This window comes from Tachyglossus aculeatus, chromosome X1 (genome assembly GCF_015852505.1).
Source record: "Tachyglossus aculeatus isolate mTacAcu1 chromosome X1, mTacAcu1.pri, whole genome shotgun sequence".
NCBI lineage: Eukaryota > Metazoa > Chordata > Mammalia > Monotremata > Tachyglossidae > Tachyglossus > Tachyglossus aculeatus.
Window position 1 is genome coordinate 117,092,465 of NC_052101.1, and position 22,070 is coordinate 117,114,534.

At 57.9% G+C, this 22,070-nt stretch overlaps 2 protein-coding genes across 3 annotated transcripts; one reads left to right on the forward strand and one right to left on the reverse strand.

Moving 5' to 3' along the window:
* Positions 1-386: 386 nt before the first annotated feature.
* STXBP2 (syntaxin binding protein 2) lies at positions 387-13,585 on the reverse strand. 2 transcript variants are annotated; one of them, XM_038740469.1, is made up of 19 exons: positions 13,516-13,585; positions 11,248-11,297; positions 7,926-8,007; positions 7,601-7,677; positions 7,191-7,269; positions 6,925-7,028; positions 6,628-6,776; positions 6,331-6,415; positions 6,097-6,227; positions 4,314-4,421; positions 4,052-4,109; positions 3,865-3,930; positions 3,669-3,749; positions 3,310-3,448; positions 2,926-3,041; positions 2,236-2,331; positions 1,856-1,941; positions 787-944; positions 387-515 (listed from the first exon to the last, which is right to left on the reverse strand). In XM_038740469.1, the coding sequence occupies exons 1-19, from the start codon at positions 13,550-13,552 to the stop codon at positions 430-432; spliced, it is 1,788 nt and encodes a 595-aa protein (XP_038596397.1). In that variant the 5' UTR covers positions 13,553-13,585; the 3' UTR covers positions 387-429. The 2 variants fall into 2 exon arrangements, with proteins under 2 accessions (XP_038596397.1, XP_038596396.1); XM_038740468.1 differs by lacking the exons at positions 11,248-11,297; positions 13,516-13,585 and adding an exon at positions 10,643-10,853.
* PCP2 (Purkinje cell protein 2) lies at positions 11,100-21,807 on the forward strand. The gene is made up of 8 exons (XM_038740484.1): positions 11,100-11,229; positions 13,104-13,497; positions 18,205-18,286; positions 18,373-18,522; positions 20,505-20,634; positions 21,025-21,155; positions 21,408-21,466; positions 21,705-21,807. Exons 2-8 carry the CDS (start codon positions 13,124-13,126, stop codon positions 21,784-21,786), a joined length of 1,008 nt encoding a protein of 335 aa, XP_038596412.1. The 5' UTR covers positions 11,100-11,229; positions 13,104-13,123; the 3' UTR covers positions 21,787-21,807.
* Positions 21,808-22,070: the final 263 nt, after the last annotated feature.

Below are 22,070 nucleotides of genomic sequence, written 5' to 3' on the forward strand. Positions count from 1 at the left end.
CCATCTCTCCCCTCAATCCCACCCCCACTTTGCTCCCCAGCAGGCCCCTCCTTTCCCTCACTCCCTTCTCTACAGCCTCCCCTCCCTCACCAAAAACACACATACAGCAGAGGAAGGGGATGGTCTACCTCAGAACTATGGGGAGCAGTGGAAGAGAAGCAGAGTTCAAATTTAGAGGTTCAAGCCCCTCTCACACCCGACCAAACGGCTCACCCTGGGTTCCAAGGGTTTACGAAGGAGGTGGCACTAGGTTGCCACACCAAGCCCGGAGGAGGCAGCAGTGTGGTTTTAGTTCCCAGGGATGGGAAGTGGACCGACATGGGTTCGCAACGAGGGGTGTCCTGCTGGAGATGGGTGAAGGGGCCAGGGCAAAGGGAGGCCCAAAACAGAGTCCAGGGGAGCATTTATTGCAGCAGGTTGCGGGTAGTTTCAAGACAGCGGGAGATCTTCCATTTTCTGGTCCAGGCTCTTGAGATCGTCCAGGAAGCGGGTGGGAGTGAGGATGTGGGAGGAGCCTGAAAAGGGAAACAGGGAGGGATAGAACGGCCCCAACCATCCTGCCTGCTCCTGGGCCGGCTCTGCTCTCCCTCCCAGAAGGTCTCTCCCCCTTTTAGACTGTGAGCCCACTGTTGGGTAGGGACTGTCTCTATATGTTGCCAACTTGTACTTCCCAAGCGCTTAGTACAGTGCTCTGCACACAGTAAGCGCTCGATAAACACGATTGATTGATTGATTGCCACCGCCGGAGTCCCCCTAGTGAACCCGGCCCCGTCCCTCGGAACTCACCAATCAGCACTTCCCATTTGCCCTCCGTGGCGCGGGTGACCTCGTAGGCCGTGCGCATCTCGGACATGGTCACCCCTCCGATCACGTAGACGATGAGGCGGGGGCCGGCCCGGGATTCCACCCCTGCTTTGTTCTTGTGCCAGTGGCCAAACCGAGCGCTGTGGGGAGAGGTGCGGACGATCAGCTGAGAGGGAGGGCAGCGTCCTCCCCGCACTCCTTCTTGGCGGTCCGCGCCCCCACCCCTGAATCTCACCTTTCCGCCTGCCTCTAGGACGCCTCCGCTTCCACTACCCCACCGCTACCTTAAACTCAATATGTCCGCAATGGAACGTCTCACCTTCCCTCCCCCTAACTTTCCCGTCTCAGTCCATCACACTGAGACGACCGCGCGAGCTTAGGGCTGTCCTTGACACCCCCCGCACCACTCAGAGAAGCAGCGCGGCTCAGTGGAAAGAGCCTAGGCTTGGGAGTCGGAGGTCATGGGTTCAAACCCCGGCTCTGCCACTTGTCAGCTGTGTGACTTTGGGCAAGTCACTTCACTTCTCTGGGCCTCAGTGACCTCATCTGTAAAATGGGGATGAAGACTGTGAGCCCCCCAGTGGGACAACCTGATCACCTTGTAACCTCCCCAGCGCTTAGAACAGTGCTTTGCACATAGTAAGCGCTTAACAAATGCCATTATTATTATTCAGCCTTCCCATCCAGTTAACTGTTAAATCTTGCAAGTTCCTCCTCCAGACCCACCCCTGCTCCCTCTTTGTTCTTCCTCTGACCCCGCCGATTTGTCTGTTCGGGCTGTACTGGGCAGAGTTGGTGTCTTCTGCTTCACGGCCCAAGGGCTTGGTGCGACGCCTTGCCTACGGCAGGGGCTCGACAGAGACTGCCTTCTAGACTGTGAGCCCGCTGTTGGGTGGGGACCGTCTCTATATGTTGCCAACTTGTACTTCCCAAGCGCTTAGGACAGTGCTCTGCACACAGTAAGCGCTCAATAGATACGACTGAATGAATGAATGACAGAGGGCTGGTTCCTCACGCGCCTCCATTCCCGGCTGACACCCCGTGTGCTCACCTGACGGCTGCCTGGGTGCTGGCTATCGGGGCTGGGTCGGACACAAAGGGCCACAGTCTCCGGTCCAGTTTATCCTCCACGGCGTCCTGGGAAAGGAGAAGGATGGGCCGACGCGGTGGGGGCGGAGGGGGCATTTTCTAGAATCCGGCAATCTCCCCAACCCCACGGAGCGGAGGGAGCCGGGCGCTCCCCGCCGCACCCTCTGCAAAGTGGGATGCCAATTTAATGCCCTCTAACGAGGGATTGGTTCTTAATCCTCCAACCGAGGAAAGCGGGGACAGGACAGCCGGAGGGGGGCTTGATTGGATTGGGATTCTGGCTGGGGCAGGAAAGTCCCCCGTGGCCCTGTCCCTGCTCTCCCACTTTGCCCCCCACCTCACCTCCATCACATCCTTAATGACGGGTGTCCAGCGGGACAGCTGATAGGTGGATTCCATTCGCTCCTTCCGCTCCCGTTTATTCGAGACCCCGGCACCCTGGGAGGTGGAAAGACAGGGTCACAGTCAGTGGGGCTTGCGGGGGGAAGCGGCAGAAGGACAAACATTCTGGAGCCAGAAAAACCTACCTGGGGACATCAGGGCAGCTGGCAGGAAGAGGGAGGGAGGGAGAGAAGAAGAGGCTGAGCCCAGAGACAGAGCAAAAGACGACGACGACGACGAAAGGGGACACGGAGTTTGGGGACCAGAGCGAAGAGGATGCAGGAGGGAGCAGGGCCTGCCACCCGAAGCTGGCTGCCCGGGGGTCAGGAACCTCTGGGACTCCCCTTCCCCGAGACTTGGGAGCAGGGGGAAGGGGGGAAAAGAGGGGGGAGTGGTCACAAGCAGTATCCTTGCCTGTTTCGGGGGCCTCTGGGCTCCTCAGTTCACTTACTGTGTCCCCTGGGCCTCTCTCTGGCCCCAGTCCCCTGCCCCTTCCATCTGTCCTCACGGCCCAGGAACTTACTGTTCCAGCTCTCTGCCCGCCAGGCATCAGGCCCTGAGGGCTGGCCGGGCCATCCTCCTGTCCCCTCGGGGGTTGCTCGCCTCCCCCTGCCCCCCGCCCCCGATCCTGGACCCTTCCCACCCCCATACCCCGGCAGAGTGGGAGGTGACCATGACCCCCAGCTGCTCCAAGTTGCGGATGAGGCCGCTGTAAGCCTGCACGTTGGCATGCTGGATCAGCTTAGCCAGGTTCTCCTCGCTCACCCCTAAGGACAGACGGACAGATGGATGGCCGGACATGGACAGACACCCCTCCCCTGAAACACACACAAGCGCCAGACACCTCCCAACCCCCTGGGCCGAGAAATGCCTTCTCCAGAAGGGAGCGGAGCGGAGCTGCAGCTCAGGGAGGGGTCGGGACTAGGAAAGTCCGCTTGGTTGGGGTCTGGCCGAGGGGAGGAGAAGCCATCAGTGTGGATGGCGGGAGGGAGGCCTCCCCCACGACCCACCGCCGCCACCCCCCCATCCCGGTACCATTCTTGTGCAAAATGTAGAGCAGCAGGATGCGGATCTTGTTGTAGGCCGGGACCCCGGGGTCCAGCAGCACAGGCACAATCAGCTTCATGGCGTCCTTGATCTTCTCTCCCTCCGCGTCCGTGCCCAGCGCTAAGTCCTGGAAGCGGGCGAGGAGCGTGGTCCCGAAAACCGCGGGGGGAGGACGGGGCCATTCCCCTTAGTCCTCTGCCCCCAGCAGGGTTGTACCACCATTTGGGGAGGGCCTGTACCACTGCTGGGGGTGCCCGCTCCTCCCCCTCCCCTCACGGTCTCCCAGTACAGGACCCCAGGATCCTTCCCACTCCCGTCCCGAGAACTGCAGCATCCAGAGCCCCGACCTGCTCCACGCTGCACAGCTTCTCCACCGTCCCTTTAAAGCGTTTCATGCAGTCTTCAGCCAGGTGCAGGTGTGTTGAGTACTGGGGGGCGGGAGGGAAGGAGAGAGAGCAGTCAGGGGACTGGGCGCTCAGGCCCAGACTGGGAGCCAGGACACGCGGGTCACACGCAGCCTGGGGAAGCCCAGCTGCCCCTCACCTTGCTCAGCTCCTTTTGGTATTGAGGCATTTTCTTCAATATCTGGGACAGGTCCTTGATGTTGGCCTGGGGGTGCACGAAGGGGGCACTGAGGACCTGCCAGGCTCCCCGCAGACACAAAGTCTCACACCCACGCACATATCCCCCTCCCTCACCACCCCCGCCCCAGCCAGCCTCATCCTCACACCTTGTCCGTGGTCAGCCGCTTGCTCTCACAGAAAGTCTTCAGCAGCTCTGTCACCTTCCTGTGTGGGAGGGAGCCAAGGCTGGAGCACAGGCTCCGGCCAGGCCCCCCAGGGGGAAGGAGAGAAAGGGGTCCCAGAGGCAGACAGACCGGAGGGCCCTGGGGCAGAGGAGACTGGGTTAGGCAGGAAAAGCACGAGGTCCAGCCCAGAAACGGGGATACTGGGGAGAAGAGGAAGTCAGAGGGGGCAGGGCCATCTCCTCACTTGGAGACGTCTGCAATGTGCATGTGCCTCAGCTCCAGCCAGAGCTCGTCATCCTCATCCAGGAGCACGGCTTTCTCCCGTGAATCACTCAGCCCCGTTGTCTCATACCTGGCCAGGTGGTGAAGCGGGTGGGGGGGAAGAGGAGTTAAAAGATACGCGATCTAGCACCCCCTGCCATTATGCTGGAGCCCTCACTCTCGGCCCACGTCCTCCCCCTGGCCCGGAACGCCCTCCCTCCACACATCGGCGCTTAGAACGGTGCTTTGCACATAGTAAGCGCTTAACAAATACCATCATTATTATATTATCCGCCAAGCTAGCTCTCTTCCTCCCTTCAAAGCCCTACTGAGAGCTCACCTCCTCCAGGAGGCCTTCCCAGACTGAGCCCCCTCCTTCCTCTCCCCCCCGCCTTACCTCCATCCCCTCCCCACAGCACCTGTATATATGCATATATGTTTGTACATATTTATCACTCTATTTATTTTACTTGTACATATTTATTCTATTTATTTTATTTTGTTAATATGCTTTGTTTTCTTGTCTGTCTCCCCCTTCTAGACCGTGAGCCCGCTGTTGGGTAGGGACCGTCTCTATAGGTTGCCAACTTGTACTTCCCAAAGCGCTTAGTACAGTGCTCTGCACACAGTAAGCGCTCAATAAATGACAATGAACGAATGAACTCTCATAAAGCCTGCTGCCCAATGCCACCTCAAATGTTTCCCGGATCCATCCCGGATCCCGGAGACAACTTCCTCACTGGCCTCTCCTCTCTCAAGTCCAGCAGTCCTTCTGCTGCCCGGATCATTTTTCTAAAATGTCCCGTACACCTCGCTCCTCAAAAAACCTCCAAAGGTTGTCCATTCCCCCCCCCCCACATCTCAGAGTGGGAGCCCCAGGAGGGACAGGGACTGTATCCAACCTGATTAATTTGTGTCTACCCCAGTGCTTGGCGCATAATAAGCACATTAACAAGTACCATAATTAATTATGACTACGTTGGCTCTCTCCTTGACTTTTCCACTCTTCTCCCATTCCACGTCAGCCGGCGCTCTTTAAGCCTCTCAAGCATGCCTCGCTCTCAACTCTCCCACCGCTACCCCCCTTGCTCACGTCCTCCCCGTTTCCACATACCAGACCCCAGCTCGACCATCTTCAAAGCCCTGCCTCCTCCAGGAGGCCTTCCCCAACTTAGCATTCCACCTTCCCAGCTGCCCTCGGCACTTCTGCATAGTCTCAACTTCCGTGAACTTTCACGTCTCTATCACGTTTCTGCTCTCGGCTGCCGTAACACTGCTACCACCTCTTCCTCCGCTGATTTCGGAATGGCTCGTGTCTGTCAGTCTCCCCCGTTGGAACGTAAACTCCTCGAAGGCAGGGCCGGTGCCTCGTTCTCAACTGCGCTCTCCTCGTTCTCAACTGTGCTCTCCCAAGCGCTCAGTACAGTGCTTGGCCTATAGCAGGCGCCCAGTAAATACCACTGTTTGGCCAATAGTAATAATAATGATGGCATTTATTAAGTGCTTACCATGCGCAAAGCACTGTTCTAAGCACTGGGAAGGTTACAAGGTGATCAGGTTGTCCCACGGGGGGCTCAGTCTTAATCCCCATTTTCCAGATGAGGTAACTGAGGCCCAGAGAAGTTACGTGACTTGCCCAAAGTCACACAGCTGACAACTGGCGGAGCTGGGATTTGAACCCATGACCTTTGACTCCAAAGCCCATGCTCTTTCCACTGAGCCACGCTGCTTCTCTAATAGTCCTCAACCCCTCCTCCCTTCCTCACTTGTAGGTGTCCTGGTGGATTTCAAGCAGGTCGTAGGCCATGGCCTGGAAGCTGAGTTCGTGCAGCAAGGGTGATACTGGATCATAGCCACGGTCCATTATCAGCAACTGGGAGCGCGTCTTCTCTGGCCCCTGCAGGGGAGAGGAGCCACCCCCAAACAGCTGCCCCTCCATCCCGCCCACACCCATCCCCTCCCTCCCCTCCGTCCCCAGTTCCGGCCGGTCCGGCTCTCACCTCACCCATGCTCGGGTTGTCGGCCTTAAAGGCGTTCAGTTTGGCCAGGACGGCGTGGGCGAGCTGGCTGGTGTCATCGGGGCCCCTGGGGGGAGCGGGGACACTGAACAGAGAGCCCTCAAAAGAACCCAAGTGGCCCCACTCAATAGAGACCAAAGGTTTGGTGGATGGGAGGGGCAGAGTTTGCCTTTTGGGAGGGCGGGGGGGGGGGGGGAGAGGGCTGGTGAGGAGACTGGAGGAGAAGACGGATGGAGACGGACAGAGGTGGACGTCAGGCGGGAGGGTGCGGAGCCTCACTTGCGATAGCGGATGGCTGGGTACTCGCGCAGGGTGGCGCAAAGCGTGGCAATCTGCTCGGCCAGAGCCTCCAGCTGCTGCCCTCGCTCCTGAACCCGGAATGGGCAGTATAGGTTGTAGCTGCTCTCGGGGGTGTCCAGCGAATACACCTGGAGGGGAGGGAGCGGTAACTGAGAACCGGGAGATCCTGCCTCCCCCAGGCCCCATAATTCTGCCCCCACCCCCAATCCACAACCGCCTTCCCCCCGCCGGCCAGTCCCTACCTCGGGCCGCCTTCCGACCCTACCCGGTTCCCACCTGGGCCTCATAGGGCAGGAAAGCCACATGGATTTCCTTCAGCGTCTTGATGGCCTTTGCCAGCCGGGAGCGGCCCAGCTCATTGAAGAGGGGCTCGGGGCAGGCTGGAGGAGGCAGGGAGAAAGCGGAGGGGGAAGGGACAGTGCTCAGGATGGGAGCCTCCACCCTCCTCCCGGACCCAACACCTATCCTGCCCTGGTCCCCATCTCTTCATCATCCCAACTTCCCGGGCCCTGTCCTCCCCTTCCCCAGGAGTCACTACTCACTGTCGGTGAAGAAGACATGGGCAGCCTTGTAGGTATACGTAGGGATCCCCCTGAAGTCATTGATCAGGGCCTGGACTGACTGGAAGGGGGGAGAAGGTGGGGGGGGATGTCTTTCAACATTCCTTTCTTTCTTTTTTTTTTTAAATTGCATTTAAGCACTTACGACGGGCCAGGTGCTGTACTGAGCACCGGGGCAGATACAAGATTATCAGGTTGGAAACAGTCCCTGTCCCACATGGGGCTCACGGTCTTAATCCCCATTTAACAGGTGAGTTAACTGAGGCACAGTGAAATGACTTGCCCAAGGTCACACGGCAGACAAGTGGCAGCGCCAGGATTAAAAGCCAGGTCCTTACTCTATCCACAAGGCGCTCCCACCCCCTCCTTCACCCCCGGAGCCACTCCTTCACCTTCTCACAAGGGTTCAGCAGGTAGATGGCCTCCAAGCTGGGGATGGGTTCCCGGCGCTTGTTGATGTCTTCAACGACTGTGAGGGAGGGAGGGAGGGACAACAGTGGATGGACATTGGGAGGAGAAGCCAGTTCCCTCCCAGGCCCAGGAAGCCAGCCACCCGGCGCTCAGAAGGAGATGAGGCCCCTAATCCGGACATCCTGCGGAGCTAGAACTAGGGCTGAAGTTGAGAAAGGGGTGGGAGTTGACTTCTAGGAAACTCCCGCTCCCACCGTAAAAAGGAGACACTGGGAGGCCGGGGCCCGGGCTAAGGGGTGCACTCACTGGTGATGCCCTCAGCCAGGATGTCCGACATCTTGCAGCAAGAGGACAGAATCCGCATGCTGGGATGGTCCATGATGAGAACCTGTGGGCACAGCAGACACTTCCTGATGAGCTGGCTCCCACGCTGCCTCCCGGCTTCTGCCCCAGTCCCCCGGGTTGGTGGCGGGGCAGTGGGACCCATAGCCATGAAACCTCAACTCTCCGCCCCCGCAGCACATCCGGACCAGAGTCATTCCTTCATTCATTCAATCGTATTTATTGAGCGCTTACTGTGTGCAGAACACTGTACTAAGCGCTTGGGAAGTACAAGTCGGCGACATATAGAGACGGTCCCTGCCCAACAACGGGCTCACAGTCTAGAAGGGAGAGACAGACAACAAAACATGTAGAGAAGCAGTGTGGCTCAGTGGAAAGAGCACGGGCTTTGGAGTCAGAGGTCATGGGTTCAAATCCCAGCTCTGGCAATTGTCAGCTGTGTGACTTTGGGCAAGTCACTTAACTTCTCTGTGCCTCAGTGGCCTCATCTGTAAAATGGGGATTAAGACTGTGAGCCCTCCGTGGGACAACCTGATCACCCTGTAACCTCCCCAGCGCTTAGAACAGTGCTTTGCACATAGTAAGCACTTAATAAATGCTATTATTATTATTATTACGTAGACAGGTGTCTGGCATAGTTACCCCATCAACAGGGGGATTACATTCACTTTCACCCCTCACATCCAAGCCGTCACCAAAACCTGCCGGTCTCAGCTCCGCAACATTGCCAAGATCCGCCCTTTCCTCTCCATCCACACCACTACCCTGCTCATTCAAGCTCTCATCCTATCCCGTCTGGACTACTGCATCAGCCTTCTCTCTGATCTCCCATCCTCGTGTCTCTCCCCACTTCAATCCGTACTTCATGCTGCTGCCCGGATTATCTTTGTCCAGAAACACTCTGGGCATATTACTCCCCTCCTCAAAAATCTCCAGTGGCTACCAATCAATCTGCGCATCAGGCAGAAACTCCTCACCCTGGGCTTCAAGGCTGTCCATCCCCTCGCCCCCTCCTACCTCACCTCCCTTCTCTCCTTCTCCAGCCCAGCCCGCACCCTCCGCTCCTCTGCTGCTAATCTCCTCACCGTACCTCGTTCTCACCTGTCCCGCCATCGACCCCCGGCCCATGTCATCCCCCGGGCCTGGAATGCCCTCCCTCTGCCCATCCGCCAAGCTAGCTCTCTTCCTCCCTTCAAGGCCCTGCTGAGAGCTCACCTCCTCCAGGAGGCCTTCCCAGACAGAGCCCCTTCCTTCCTCTCCCCCTCGTCCCCCTCTCCATCCCCCCATCTTACCTCCTTCCCTTCTCCACAGCACCTGTATATATGTATATATGCTTGTACATATTTATTACTCTATTTATTTATTTATTTATTTTACTTGTACATATCTATCCCATTTATTTTATTTGGTTAGTATGTTTGGTTTTATTCTCTGTCTCCCCCTTTTAGACTGTGAGCCCACTGTTTGGTAGGGACTGTCTCTATATGTTGCCAATTTGTACTTCCCAAGCACTTAGTACAGTGCTCTGCACATAGTAAGTGCTCAATAAATACGATTGATTGATTGATTATTTATTTTACTTGTACATATCTATTCTATTTATTTTATTTTGTTAGTATGTTTGGTTTTGTTCTCTGTCTCCCCCTTTTAGACTGTGAGCCCACTGTTGGGCAGGGACTGTCTCTATATGTTGCCAATTTGTACTTCCCAAGCGCTTAGTACAGTGCTCTGCACACAGTAAGCGCTCAATAAATACGATTGATGATAATGATGATGGAAACTCGAAGGGACTTTACAAAGTCAAAATGAGTCTGGCTGACAAAACGAATTTTTAAGCACCAAAACCCAATTCTGCTTTGCCACCTGTAACGATCTCAACAGATCTTGGACCTACGCAGCTGGGAATGCGAGCTTTTCGGCGCAGAATGGGTTCCTCTCCAAGTCCCCCCGCAGGGTATCTGACCGGGCAATGAGCCAGCCTGGCTAAGAAAGCGGCCCGCTTGTGGTGCCATCGTCCCATGCCTACTGCCACTGAACCGGCAGGCAAAAACTCCTCACCCTCGGCTTCAAGGCTGTCCGTCACCCCGCCCCCTCCTACCTCACCTCCCTTCTCTCCTTCTACAGCCCAGCCCGCACCCTCCGCTCCTCTACAGCTACCCTCCTCACCGTGCCTCGTTCTCACCTGTCCCGCCATCAACCCCCGGCCCACGTCATCCCCCTGGCCCGGAATGCCCTCCCTCCGCACATCCGCCAAGCTAGCTCTGTTCCTCCCTTCAAGGCCCTACTGAGAGCTCACCTCCTCCAGGAGGCCTTCCCAGACTAAGCCCCCTCCTTCCTCTCACCCTCCCCATCCCCCCTGCCTTACCTCCTTCCCCTCCCCACAGCACCTGTATATATGTTTGTACATATTTATTACTCTATTTGTACATATTTATTCTATTTATTTTATTTTGTTAATATGTTTTGTTCTCCTCTGTCTCCCCCTTCTAGACTGTGAGCCCGCTGTTGGGTAGGGACCGTCTCTATATGTTGCCAACTTGTACTTCCCAAGTGCTTAGTACAGCGCTCTGCACACAGTAAGCACTCAATAAATCCGATTGAATGAATGAACGAACTGGGCCCTCCTGCCTGTGCCGGGCACGAGGGAGGGCACCCGGAGCACGTGGGAAGGGACAAACCACCTCCGCCAAGATGTCGGGCGAACCGGGAAAAAGCCTAGGCTTCCCAGACCTGGCCGCCTCATCTGACCCGAGTCTCTGACAGTCGCAGCCATGGAGACAGGATGTCTCATTCAACCTCATTCTAGGACTCTGGCCCCTAAGTGGGCAGAAGGGTAGGAAGCCCAGAGCCCAACTAAAAGCGGTGACTCAATATGGCCCTGGCATCTTGCTCAAATCCCCTCTGACATTCTCTTGTCTCAAAAGGTCAAGCCGGGGGGGGCTCAGGTGGTGAGCGGGGCGGCACAAAAGGTCAAGCCCCCCCCATCCCCCCCATGGGGAGGTGTGGGGGCGGCACAAAGGGTCAAGCCCCCCCCCCCCCCCCGCCCCCCCATGGGGCGGTGTGGGGCCTTGACATCACAGAGAGTGCCCTGCACCCTGGTCGGGGGGAGGAGCAGGGGGACAATCCTGAGGCCAGAGGACCTGGTCAGGGGCAGAGAGCGGTGCCCGCCCATCAGGGTCTGGACTGACTAGAAGAGAAGAATCAGAGGCCCAAACTGAACCATCCCCCGGGGTCCATCTGGCCCAGCTGAGATCCAGAGAGAAGCCAGGTATTTGGGATCCCCTACCTTCCACTCTCCATCCTTCTTGACGCTCCGGATGACCCCACTCAGGATCTCTGGAAAGAGGGAAGATGATGGGTGAAAGCGGGGGTCGGGGGGAGAAGAGATCAGGGTCCCTCGCCTTCACCGTGAGACCCAGGGCTCCTCAGCCATCCAACCCCTGGAGGGAGCACTGGGCTTAAGCGGTGGGCGTACTAGTCTCCAACTCCAGGGGAAGGGGGCGGGGGGAGAAAGAGAGCGACCAGGTGGCTGAGCTATGAGACAGGACCCTCGGGGACCCCCACCCAATTACGGACACGCTTTCGGAGAGAAGGATCTCCTGGGTTCTCTCTCGACTCTAAGATCCTTGTGGGCAGGGAACGTGCCTGTTATACTGTATACTCTCCCAAGCGCTTAGTACAGTCCTCTGCAATGCAGTAAGCGCTCAATAAGTACGACCGACTGACTCTCTCTCCCCCTGACCTCGGTTTCCCCTAGTAGGCCAGAAAGCATGATGGCCTCTGGGGAGTGGCAGGGCTTGAGAGTGGCAAAGTGGTTTGAGGCCCTTCCGCTTCCTCCTCCCCAAGGCTTAAAGGGAAGTACCAAGTCACTCCCCACGGCCCTCGCTTGGCTAATTCTGCTCGGGGACGGTTTTCGGTCCTCGGGGCTAGGAGAGGGTGGACTTGGCTTTGCCGATTGAAGCCCCGGGGAGGAGGGGACGGAGAGGAAGGGACAGACGCCCGGCTCCCCTTCAAAGCACGGGCCATGGCCCTGTCAGGGAAGCCAGGTTGGGAAGGCCGGGGCTCCGGGATCTCCCCGGCTTGGCAGCGGGGGCAATCCATCCCCTGAACCACACCCAGGCCTGCTTTCCTATTTTGGTGCCCAGATGAAGGGCAGAAGATGGGGGGGGGGAGGGCGTTGGAGCCACAAGACAATCATTAATATTCTTGATGTCATAATATCCGATTCCTCTTTCTCCCCACGATCTTGGGTGGATTCACAGAGACGCCACGGATGCCACGGGTGGGGTGGGGGGGGAACCAAGCCCCCTCTTGGGCCCGTCGGTTTCTATCGCCCCCCAAGAATTGTTAATATTCATGATGTCATAATATCTGATTCCTCTTTCTCCCCACAATCTCAGGTGGATTCACGGAGACGCCACAGATGCCACGGGTCGGGGGGGGGGGGGGTGGGGGGAGAAAAACCAAGCCCCCTCTTGGGCCCATCGGTTTCTACCGCCCCCCCCCCCCCCAAGAATCGTTAATATTCATGATGTCATAATATCCGATTCCTCTTTCTCCCCACCATCTCAGGTGGATTCATAGAGATGCCACGGATGCCACGGGGGTGGGGGTGGGGGACCAAGCCCCCTCTTGGGCCCATTGGTTTCTACCGCCCCCCCCGGAGAATCGTGATGTCATAATCTCTGATTCCTCTTTCTCCCCACAATCTCAGGTGGATTCGTGGAGCCGCCACGGATTACACGGGGTGGGGGGGGGGGGGAACCAAGCCCCCTCTTGGGCCCATCGGTTTCTACTGCCCCCCGGGAATCGTGATGTCATAATATCCGATTCCTCTTTCTCCCCACGGTCTCAGGTGGATTCACGGAGATGCCACGGATGCCACGGGGCGGGGGGGGGGGGGAGAAAAACCAAGCCCCCCCTTGGGCCCAACGGTTTCTACCGCCCCCCCAAGAATCGTGATGTCATAATATCCGATTCCTCTTTCTCCCCACGATCCCTGGTGGATTCACGGAGACGCCACGGCGGGGGGGCAGAAAAACCAAGCCCCCCCCCGGGCCCCTCAGTTTCTGCCGCCCCCCGAGAATCGCGAACATCGGTGATGTCATAACCTCCGATTCCTCTTTCTCCCCACGATCTCAGGTGGATTGACGGTAGCCGCCATGGATGCCCCAGGGGGGAAGAAACCCCAGGCCCCGTCTTGGGCCCCCAGGCGCCTGCTAAGCTTTCACCCCCCGCCCCCCGAGGCCGGCCAAAAGGCCAAGTCGGAGGCCGGCCCGGCCCCCGATCGCCCTTTGCCTTTCGTGCCGCTGTGCGGGCGGGCGGCCCTGGCGCCGGTTATCACCCCCATCCGGAAGCAGCAGATGGGCCGGCAGGGAGCGGCCGGCCGCGGTCGCGGCCGCGGTCGCGGCCCCGATCTCCCGGCGCTGGCGGCCCGGCGCGACCCGGCCGCGGACGGCGGCTGGAAACACGGTCCCCCCCGCCGCTGGAACTGCCTCCGAGAGGACAGCGGGGTCGGGGCCAAGCCGCCCCCGGGGTAAGGCCCCACACTCACTGTCCCCCACCACCGCCTTCAGCCCCGAAGGCGCCATCTTCCCCCGCTCCTCCGCCGCCGCCGCCGCCCGCGCTACTTCCGCGTCTGGGCCCGGCCGGCGCGAGAGGCGGGGATTATTCGGGCTCCTCAGCTTCTCAGTCCCACCCCCTCCCCGCCCCTTCGTTCGTCCTGAGCGGACGCTGCCCAGGAGGCGGAGGAAGGCGTTCAGTACGCTCCAAACGCCGGGGCGGTAAACGAGGCGATCGGGGTGGCCCCCGCGGGCATCTCCCCGTTGCCCAGATGGGGGAACTGAGGCCCGGAGACTCGATCAATCAGTCATCATCAATCGTATTTCTTGAGCGCTGACTATGTGCAGAGCACTGGACTAAGCGCTTGGGAAGTACAAATTGGCAACATAGAGAGACAGGCCCTACCCAATCGTATTTAGTGAGCGCTTACTGGGTGCACAGCACTGGGCTAAGCGCTTGGGAAAGCCAAGCTGGCAACATCTAGAGACGGTCCCTACCCAACAGCGGGCCCACAGTCTAGAAGTCGTGACTTGCCCAAAGTCACCCATTTACTGAGCGCTTACTGTGTGCAGAGCACTGGACTAAGCGCTTGGGAAGTCCAAGCTGGCAACATCTAGAGACGGTCCCTACCCAACAGCAGGCTCACAGTCTAGAAGTCAAGTGACTTGCCCAAAGTCACCCATTTACTGAGCACTTACTGTGTGCGGAGCACTGGGCTAAGCGCTTGGGAAAGCCAAGCTGGCAACATCTAGTGACGGTCCCTACCCAACAGTGGGCCCACAGTCTAGAAGTCAAGTGACTTGCCCAAAGTCACCCATTTACTGAGCGCTTACTGTGTGCAGAGCACTGGACTAAGTGCTTGGGAAGTCCAAGCTGGCAACATCTAGCGACGGTCCCTACCCAACAGCGGGCTCACAGTCTAGAAGTCAAGTGACTTGCCCAAAGTCACCCATTTACTGAGCGCTTACTGTGTGCAGAGCACTGGACTAAGCGCTTGGGAAGGCCAAGCTGGCAACATCTAGAGACGGTCCCTACCCAACAGCGGGCTCACAGTCTAGAAGTCAAGTGACTTGCCCAAAGTCACCCATTTATTGAACGCTTACTGTCAACATCTAGAGACGGTCCCTACCCAACAGCGGGCTCACAGTCTAGAAGTCAAGTGACTTGCCCAAAGTCACCCATTTATTGAACGCTTACTGTGTGCAGAGCACTGGACTAAGCGCTTGGGAAGTCCAAGCTGGCAACATCTAGCGACGGTCCCTACCCAACAGCGGGCTCACAGTCTAGAAGTCAAGTGACTTGCCCTAAGTCACCCCCCCCCCACCCCCCCCCACACACAGCTGACAGGTGGCGGAGTCAGGATTTGAACCCGTGACCTCCAACTCCAAATCGATCAATCGTACTTATTGGGCACTTATTTGGGAAGTCCAAGTTGGCAGCATATAGAGACGGTCCCTACCCCAACAGTGGGCTCACAGTCTAGAAAGCCCGGGCTCTTTCAATCAATCAATCAATCAATCGTATTTATTGAGCGCTTACTGTGTGCAGAGCACTGTACTAAGCGCTTGGGAAGCACAAGTTGGCAACATATAGAGACAGTCCCTACCCAACAGTGGGCTCTTTCCACTGAGCCAGGCTGCTTCCCAGAATAATGATGATGGTACTTGGTAAACGCTTACTACTATAATAGCAAAAATGGTACTTGGTAATAGCGATGGTATTTATTAAGCGCTTGCTATGTGCCAAGCACTGTTCCAAGCACTAGATAATGATAGCATTTATTAAGCACTCACTATGTGCCAAGCGCTGGATAATGATAGCATTTATTAAACGCTCGCTATGTGCCAAGCACTGGATAGTGATAGCATTTATTAAGCGCTTACTATGTGCCGAGCACTGTTCCAAGCCCTGGATAGTGATAGCATTTATTAAGCGCTTACTATGTGCCATGCACTGTTCTAAGCGCTGGGGTGATAATAATAATGGTATTTGTTAAGCGCTTAGTATGTGCCAAGCACTGTTCTAAATGCTGGGGTAATAAAAACAGTAATTGATGATGGTATTTGTTAAGCGCTTACTATATGCTGAGCACTGTTCTAAGCGCTGGAGGAGATACAAGGTCATCAGGTTCTAATTGCTGGGGTAATAGAAATAATAATGATGATAATGGTATTTGTTAAGCGCTTAGTATGTGCCAAGCACTGTTCTAAGCACTGGGGTGATGATAATAATAATAATGGTATGTGCCAAGCACTGTTCTAAGCACTGGGGTGATAATAATAATAATAATAAGGGTATTTGTTAAGCGCTTAGTATGTGCCAAGCACTGTTCTAAACGCTGGGGTAATAAAAATAGCAATTAATGATGGTATTTGTTAAGCGCTTACTACGTGCCAAGCACTGTTCTAAGCGCTGGGGTAGATACAAGGTAATCAGGTTGTCCCACGTGGGGCTCAGTCTTAATCCCCATTCCACACATGAGGTAACTGAGGCACAGAGAAGTTAAGTTAGAGAAGCAGCGTGGCTCAGTGGAAAGAGCCCGGGCTTTGGATTCGGGGGTCATGGGTTCGAATCCCAGCTCTGCCAGTTGTCAGCTGTGTGACTTTGGGCAAGTCACTTCACTTCTCTGGGCCTCGGTTCCCTCATCTGGAAAATGGGGATTAAAACTGTGAGCCCCCCCGTGGGACAACCTGATCTCCTTGGAATCTCCCCAGCGCTTAGTACTGTGCTTGGCACATAGTAAGCGCTTGATAAATGCCATTATTATTATTATTATTTATTATTGACTTGACCAACGTCACACAGCTGATAACCGGCGGAGCAAGGATTAGAAGCCCTGACCTCTGAATCCCAAGACCGGGGAGGGTCTTTCCACTAAACCACTCTCGCTCTCCGCGCTGTCATTCGGATGTTATTTTTGTTCGAAGCGCTGGGATGGATACAAACTAATCAGGTCGGACACGGTCCCTGTCCCACATGGGGCTCCCAACCTAAGTAGGAGGGAGAACGGGTATTGAATCCTCCAAGTGGCCTCCTTTTTTCTTTCTTTTTTTTTAATGGCATTTATTAAGCGCTTACTATGTGCAAAGCACTGTTCTAAACGCCGGGGAGGTTACAAGCTGATCGGGTTGTCCCACGGGGGGGCTCACAGTCTTCATCCCCATTTTCCAGATGAGGGAACTGAGGCCCAGTGGGCAGGGATCGTTTATTGTACTCTCCCAAGTGCCGAAAACAGTTCTCTGCACACAGTAAGCACTCCATAAATACCAGATTGAATGATTTTTTTTCCCCTCTCTCTCTCCTTGCCCTCTACCTTCAGTGGCACGTACTGGGCTCCTGTCCTACTGTGAGCCCACCTTCTAGACTGTGAGCCCACTGTTGGGTAGGGACCGTCTCTATATGTTGCCAACTTGTACTTCCCAAGCGCTTAGTACAGTGCTCTGCACACAGTAAGCGCTCAATAAATACGATTGAATGAATGGTAGCCGGAACAGCTGCGGATTCTGGTTGAGTGGGGTGGGCGAGGGACCTAGGGCTCTTGAAGGACACCCAGATGTTGGGGGGAAGGGGCCACGGAAGAAGCAGCATGGCATAGTGGATAGAACCCAGGCCTAGGAGTCAGAAGGTCATGGATTCGAATCCCGGCTCCGCTACGTGTCTGCTGTGTGACCTTGGGCAAGTCACTTTGCTTCTCTGTGCTTCAGTTACCTCGTCTGTAAAAACGGGGCTTGGGACTGTGAGCCCCACGTGGGACGGGGACTGGGTCCAACCCGATTTGCTTATATCCACCCCAGCGCTTCGTGCGGTGCTTGGCACAGAGTAAGCACTTAACCAATACCACAATTATTATTATTAGCTAGAAAGCGGGACACCTGGGTTCTCTTTCCAATCCAGAAGAATGGGAAAGCCAAGGGGAGAAGATGGCTACTGTTCCCAGGAAAGAAAAAGCTTTAACTGGGCTTTAAAATTATGCAACTGGTAATGCAGCTAAGAGCCTATGGGTCGGGGAGAAAGCTGTTAGGATGTCCGTCATCTGATCACCCCAAATTAAACCTCATCTTTTAATTGCAGGCCCCTGGCCGGGGACACAGCCACTCAGAGGAGGCGGCTGGGGGGACAGAAACAGGAAATGGGTCCATTTCTCCTTTCCGCCCCACTGTGAGCCCTCCCTCACTGACAGCTGCTGTCTGTCCTATTTACCTACTCAGGACCTGGCCATTTATGGAGCACTGGAGGAAGCTGGGTCCAGACTGGGAGAATGAGGGGACTGATTTGGGAGTGGGACGGGGCCTCTCGGCTCTGATTTTTAAGGCAACGGGGCCGCCTCCTACTCCCTCAGCCCCTCAGGACCATTGTCACGGTAACTGACCCCAGCGCTTGGGCTGGAAAAAAGCTCAGGGCTGGGGGTAATGAGCCCCAGGGGGGTGGAGGCTGCTCCACTCCCACCCCAGGGGCCCCCAATGCCCAGAACATTGCCAGGGAGACAGCCAGCCAATACCAGTTTGACCAGTGTTTCCAGACTGGTGGGCATCAGTGAGGAAGGGAGCTAGCGGCAGCCCTCCTGAGTGGGTGAGGGGGAGGAGGGAGGCGTCGTGCACCTGGCCGGTTCCCTGGGGATGGATGGCAAGAGAAAGTCTCGCCTTCCAGAGAAGATTCCAGGGATCCACTCTCTTCCCCACAGCCCTGACCAGCGGGTGAAGCCATCCAAACCTCAGGGTGCCGCTCCCGCCCGCTCCCGGCCTGCTGATGCTAAGAGCCTCCAGGTACTGGCTTCTCAGATCCTCAGGGAGAGGAGGGAGAGGAAGACTGGGGAGGAAAGGGGTAAGACTGAGCGATCTCTCTCCTGCAGGTGGACTCTAGGCCCCGGCCTCCTGAACTGTGTTTCGTTCGCAAGATGTCCCTCCTGGCTACCCCTTACCAGGTGCTGCCCACCACCTACCTGGGGGATCTTGAGGCACAACGGCGCTACGCTGCCTCCTCCCAGCCTCTCCGACGCCCAGTAAGTCGAGGGCAGGGACCCCGATGTTCCGTCCAGGAAGAGGGGTGACCGTGGAGGAAAGGGTCGGCCACGGGGTCAGGGATCAGGGCTGGAGGCGGGACGGGGCCCGAAGGTCTGGAGTTTGGATTGGGAGTCGGGGACGGGCGATGGGTCGGGGCGGGTCTGGTGAGGGTCCAGCCATCGGCAGCCGACCGAGTGGGCGGTAGCCTCCTCTTCTCCCGGGAAGGTCAATCCAAGTGCTAAAGTTGGAGATGAGCGTTTGGCCCGTTGCAATGCCGACTGGGTTCAGCGGCGGCGAAGAGGGCCCGAGGGTCTGTCAGAGGAGGAAAGCCTGAGGAAGCGTGGGCAGAACCGGGAGGAACAGGGGGGTCCGGATCAGGCTGAAGGGGCTGCGGAGGCCTGAGCCAAGGCCCTGGGGATCTGGGAGGAGCAGGCCGAAGCCGGAGGGACAGCGGCCAAGGGGGCTGGGTTGCCCCCTAACTCACTCTCTTCTCACACCCAAAGTCATTTTCTGAAAACAATTATCCGGGATAATCTTTATGGAGCTTAGTCTACAGCGGGAACAGATGGGGCCGGGCCCACAGCCTGCCGGGCTGGAAATATGGATTTGGGGCTGCGGGGGTGGAGGCAGGGCAGGCGGAAGGGAATCCCAGGGTCTGCCGCACCTTTAAAAACCCCATTCCGGCCCCTGGAGCGGAGGGATGGGGGACTGGTAGCCAGGAAGCGAGGCTCACTGGGAGCGTGTGGTGGGAGACCTGAGGGGAGGAGCTCAAAGATCAAGAGGCTGGGGAGCAGCTAGAGTCAGGGATCTATTGCGAGAATTGGGGGGGGGGGGGGGCGCTCTGGTGTGATGGCTGAGCTGGAGAAGGAGGAGGAGGAGGGGAAGGACTCGGGTTCAAATCCTTCCAGTGGGGTAAGTAAAGGACCTTAGGAATCCCTGGCCTGGGGAGGAGGCTGGGGCTGTGAGGGGCTGAGGTGGGGAAGGGCAAGCCCACCTCCTGCCTTGGCCCAGCTGCCTGGTCCTGAGTGATCTCTAAGCACTAGGAAGCCTCAGGGAATCGAAACTTTGACCAGGCAAGCCAATGAACTGGCTCCCTTCAACCCCAAGGCCAGAACGCCAGGGAAGAGAGCTGGGGATGAGGTGGCCGCCCCGGCGGCGCAGCCCGGGACAGGGCGAGGGGGCTGGGGAGACCAGGAAGGAGACCCATGTGGGGTGACCTGGGCCCCAGCTCCCTCAGGCAGAGAACCCCAGAGCAGGCCACCTAGGGTCTGGTCACGGGGACCATACCCCCTCACCAGAAGGGAGGAGACAGGGTGAGCTGCGGGGCTTGGCTGCCGAGTGACCCTCAAATGTCCCCCACTGAGGAGTCCCTCCTCTGTCCTCGATTCGGGGTATTCTTGTCGGCCCCAGAAGCAGCCTCTCCCCAGAGCCAGCTGCCACGTGGATGCAATCTATTTCTTGGCCGGGTCTCTGGGGGGGCTTGGGAGGGGCGGGGCGAGTTGAGAGTAGGGAGCCGACCCAATTCCCACAGTCAGTCAGCACACCAGCTCCTTGCTGGCCACCGCTCAGGCAGCTGAGTTCCGTCCCCCACATCCTGAACCATGGTGAGAGTGATGGGGAGGAAGGTCAGGGGCTGCTCCGGGAAGCTTGGGTGGCGATGGGTCTCCCTGGCCCAACTGGGAGAGGAAGGCAGGGGAGAGACTGGGGAGCTCAAGGGAATGGAAGCTCTGTGCGTGCGGGTGGGAGTGGGGATAGGGATGGGGGCTCAGACGAGGTCAAGGAGGGTAAGGTGGGGTGGGGAAGGGCTTCAACGGGCAGGGGGAGGAGTTGGCTGATGCTCCTGCTAAACGGAAGACCGAGGGGTAAGGTCGAGGGGCAGGTGCTGGGTGCCCAAAGGCTTCAGCCTCTTTCCGGGGGAAGGGCAGATGTGGTTGCCCAGGGTGTGCATGGTCCCTGACCCCTGATCCCCGGCCCCCTCCAGGCAGACACTCCGGGGCAGGAGGGATTCATCAATTTGCTGAGCCATGTGCAAGGCGGAAGGATGGAAGAGCAGCGCTGTGCCCTGCAAAACAGGCCAGACCAACGATCCTCAGGAGCCAATCCCCCCAACAGTGAGTGCCCCCTCCCATTCCCGCCCAGCTTCTGGCAGAGAACCCCAGAGCAGGCCACCTAGGGCCTGGTCCGGGGGACCCTACTCCCTTCACCAGAGTCCTGGAGGCCTTCTGGGAACACTGGCCACCGCCAGGACCCAGGAGAGCCGCCTCCCGATCCCAACTCAACCTGACGCCGGCTGGGGACGGGGCACCGATCCCCCTCTTTGAGCGGCAGGTGGGACCCAGGAGCTCCCAGGGCCCAGAGGCTCAGACCTCTCCGTTCAGGTTCTGATCCCCACACCCCTGCCAGGGGGTGAAGCCCGGAGTCCCGGCCAGGGGCAGGCCTAGCTGGCTTCAGCGGAATCCCTTCCCCTTGGCCGACCCCCCGTGCCCGTGTCTCCGCCTCAGAGGGCCGCCCCAGTTCCACCCCAGAGATGGAGAACCTAATGGAGATGGTGGCCCACACCCAGGGTCGCCGTATGGATGACCAGCGAGTCAGTATTTCCAACCTTCCGGGCTTCCAGCCCTGTGGGAACAAGGTAAGGAGAGGGGTTTGGCCTGGGCTTCGAGGAAGGAACGTGGCCGGGGGGAGAGGGAGGGGCAGGGGTTTCGACGCGGCCCGTTGGTGGGAGCTGGGTCACTGCAGCCAGGCGGTCGAGGTAAGCGGGCACAGGGGCAGCAGGGCGGTCGGGAGGAAAAATGGGCAGGGGCTGTCTGCAGCCGCCCTCACAAAGCCCCACACGGGAGCTCGGGCGGGGGGCGGGGGGGCTGACCCTCCTCTTCTCTCCCAGAGGGTCCCGGAATCCGGCATGGGGACATTAGGCCGCAAATGCGCAGCTAAGCCCAGCGGGTAAGGGGGACGGCAGGTCACACGGAGTCGCCGTGGGTCCCCAAACTCCACGGGAGTTGGATTGGGAGGTGGCTCTCCTGGGTCCTGGCAGGGGCTGGTGCTCCCAGAAGGCTGCCAGGATTCCGAGAGAAGTGGGGATGGGCTGGACGGGAGTGGGAGGGGCAAGGGCCCTGGAGCCTTGGACCCCAGACTTGCGTGCATCCCTGAACCTCCACGCCCCACCCTCTTCCTCCTGCAGAAATGAGAGGCCGCCGACCAGAAGACCATTCTGGATCCCGTCTCCAATAACTCAGGAGCCCCGGCTCCCTAAAATTGAATAAAGTCAGCCCTTCCCTCGCTGTGTACCTGGCTGTCCGTTTGTCTGTCTGTGGCAAGGGGTCTGCCCCATGGTTTCCAGGAAGGCAGGGCACCACGGGATGGGGAAGGGGGGGAAAAGGCAGGTTGAGTCTGATGCAGAAGCCCTGGTGGAGGGAGAACAAGCCAGACAGCCAGCTTAGTCCCACCAGGGTCTCCTGGAAGGCGGGTAGGGCCGGGCTGAGAACAGAGGGAACCCAGGGGGCACCAGAACACCCGGGCTACCAGCCAGAACGTCTCATTCATCCCC

Excerpts from the sequence above, each read along its gene's own strand:
- STXBP2 (XM_038740468.1), bottom strand. The coding sequence starts at position 10,762 with ATGAGGTTGAATGAGACATCCTGTCTCCATGGCTGCGACTGTCAGAGA. Across the intron at positions 7,270-7,600 it reads TGCTGAACCCTTGTGAGAAG|TCAGTCCAGGCCCTGATCAA; the intron begins GTGAAGGAGTGG and ends CCCCCCTTCCAG. Across the intron at positions 6,228-6,330 it reads ACAACCCGAGCATGGGTGAG|GGGCCAGAGAAGACGCGCTC; the intron begins GTGAGAGCCGGA and ends TCTCCCCTGCAG.
- PCP2 (XM_038740484.1), top strand. The coding sequence starts at position 13,124 with ATGGATGCCCCAGGGGGGAAGAAACCCCAGGCCCCGTCTTGGGCCCCC. Across the intron at positions 18,287-18,372 it reads CTGATGCTAAGAGCCTCCAG|GTGGACTCTAGGCCCCGGCC; the intron begins GTACTGGCTTCT and ends TCTCTCCTGCAG. Across the intron at positions 18,523-20,504 it reads CCCAGCCTCTCCGACGCCCA|GCAGACACTCCGGGGCAGGA; the intron begins GTAAGTCGAGGG and ends GGCCCCCTCCAG.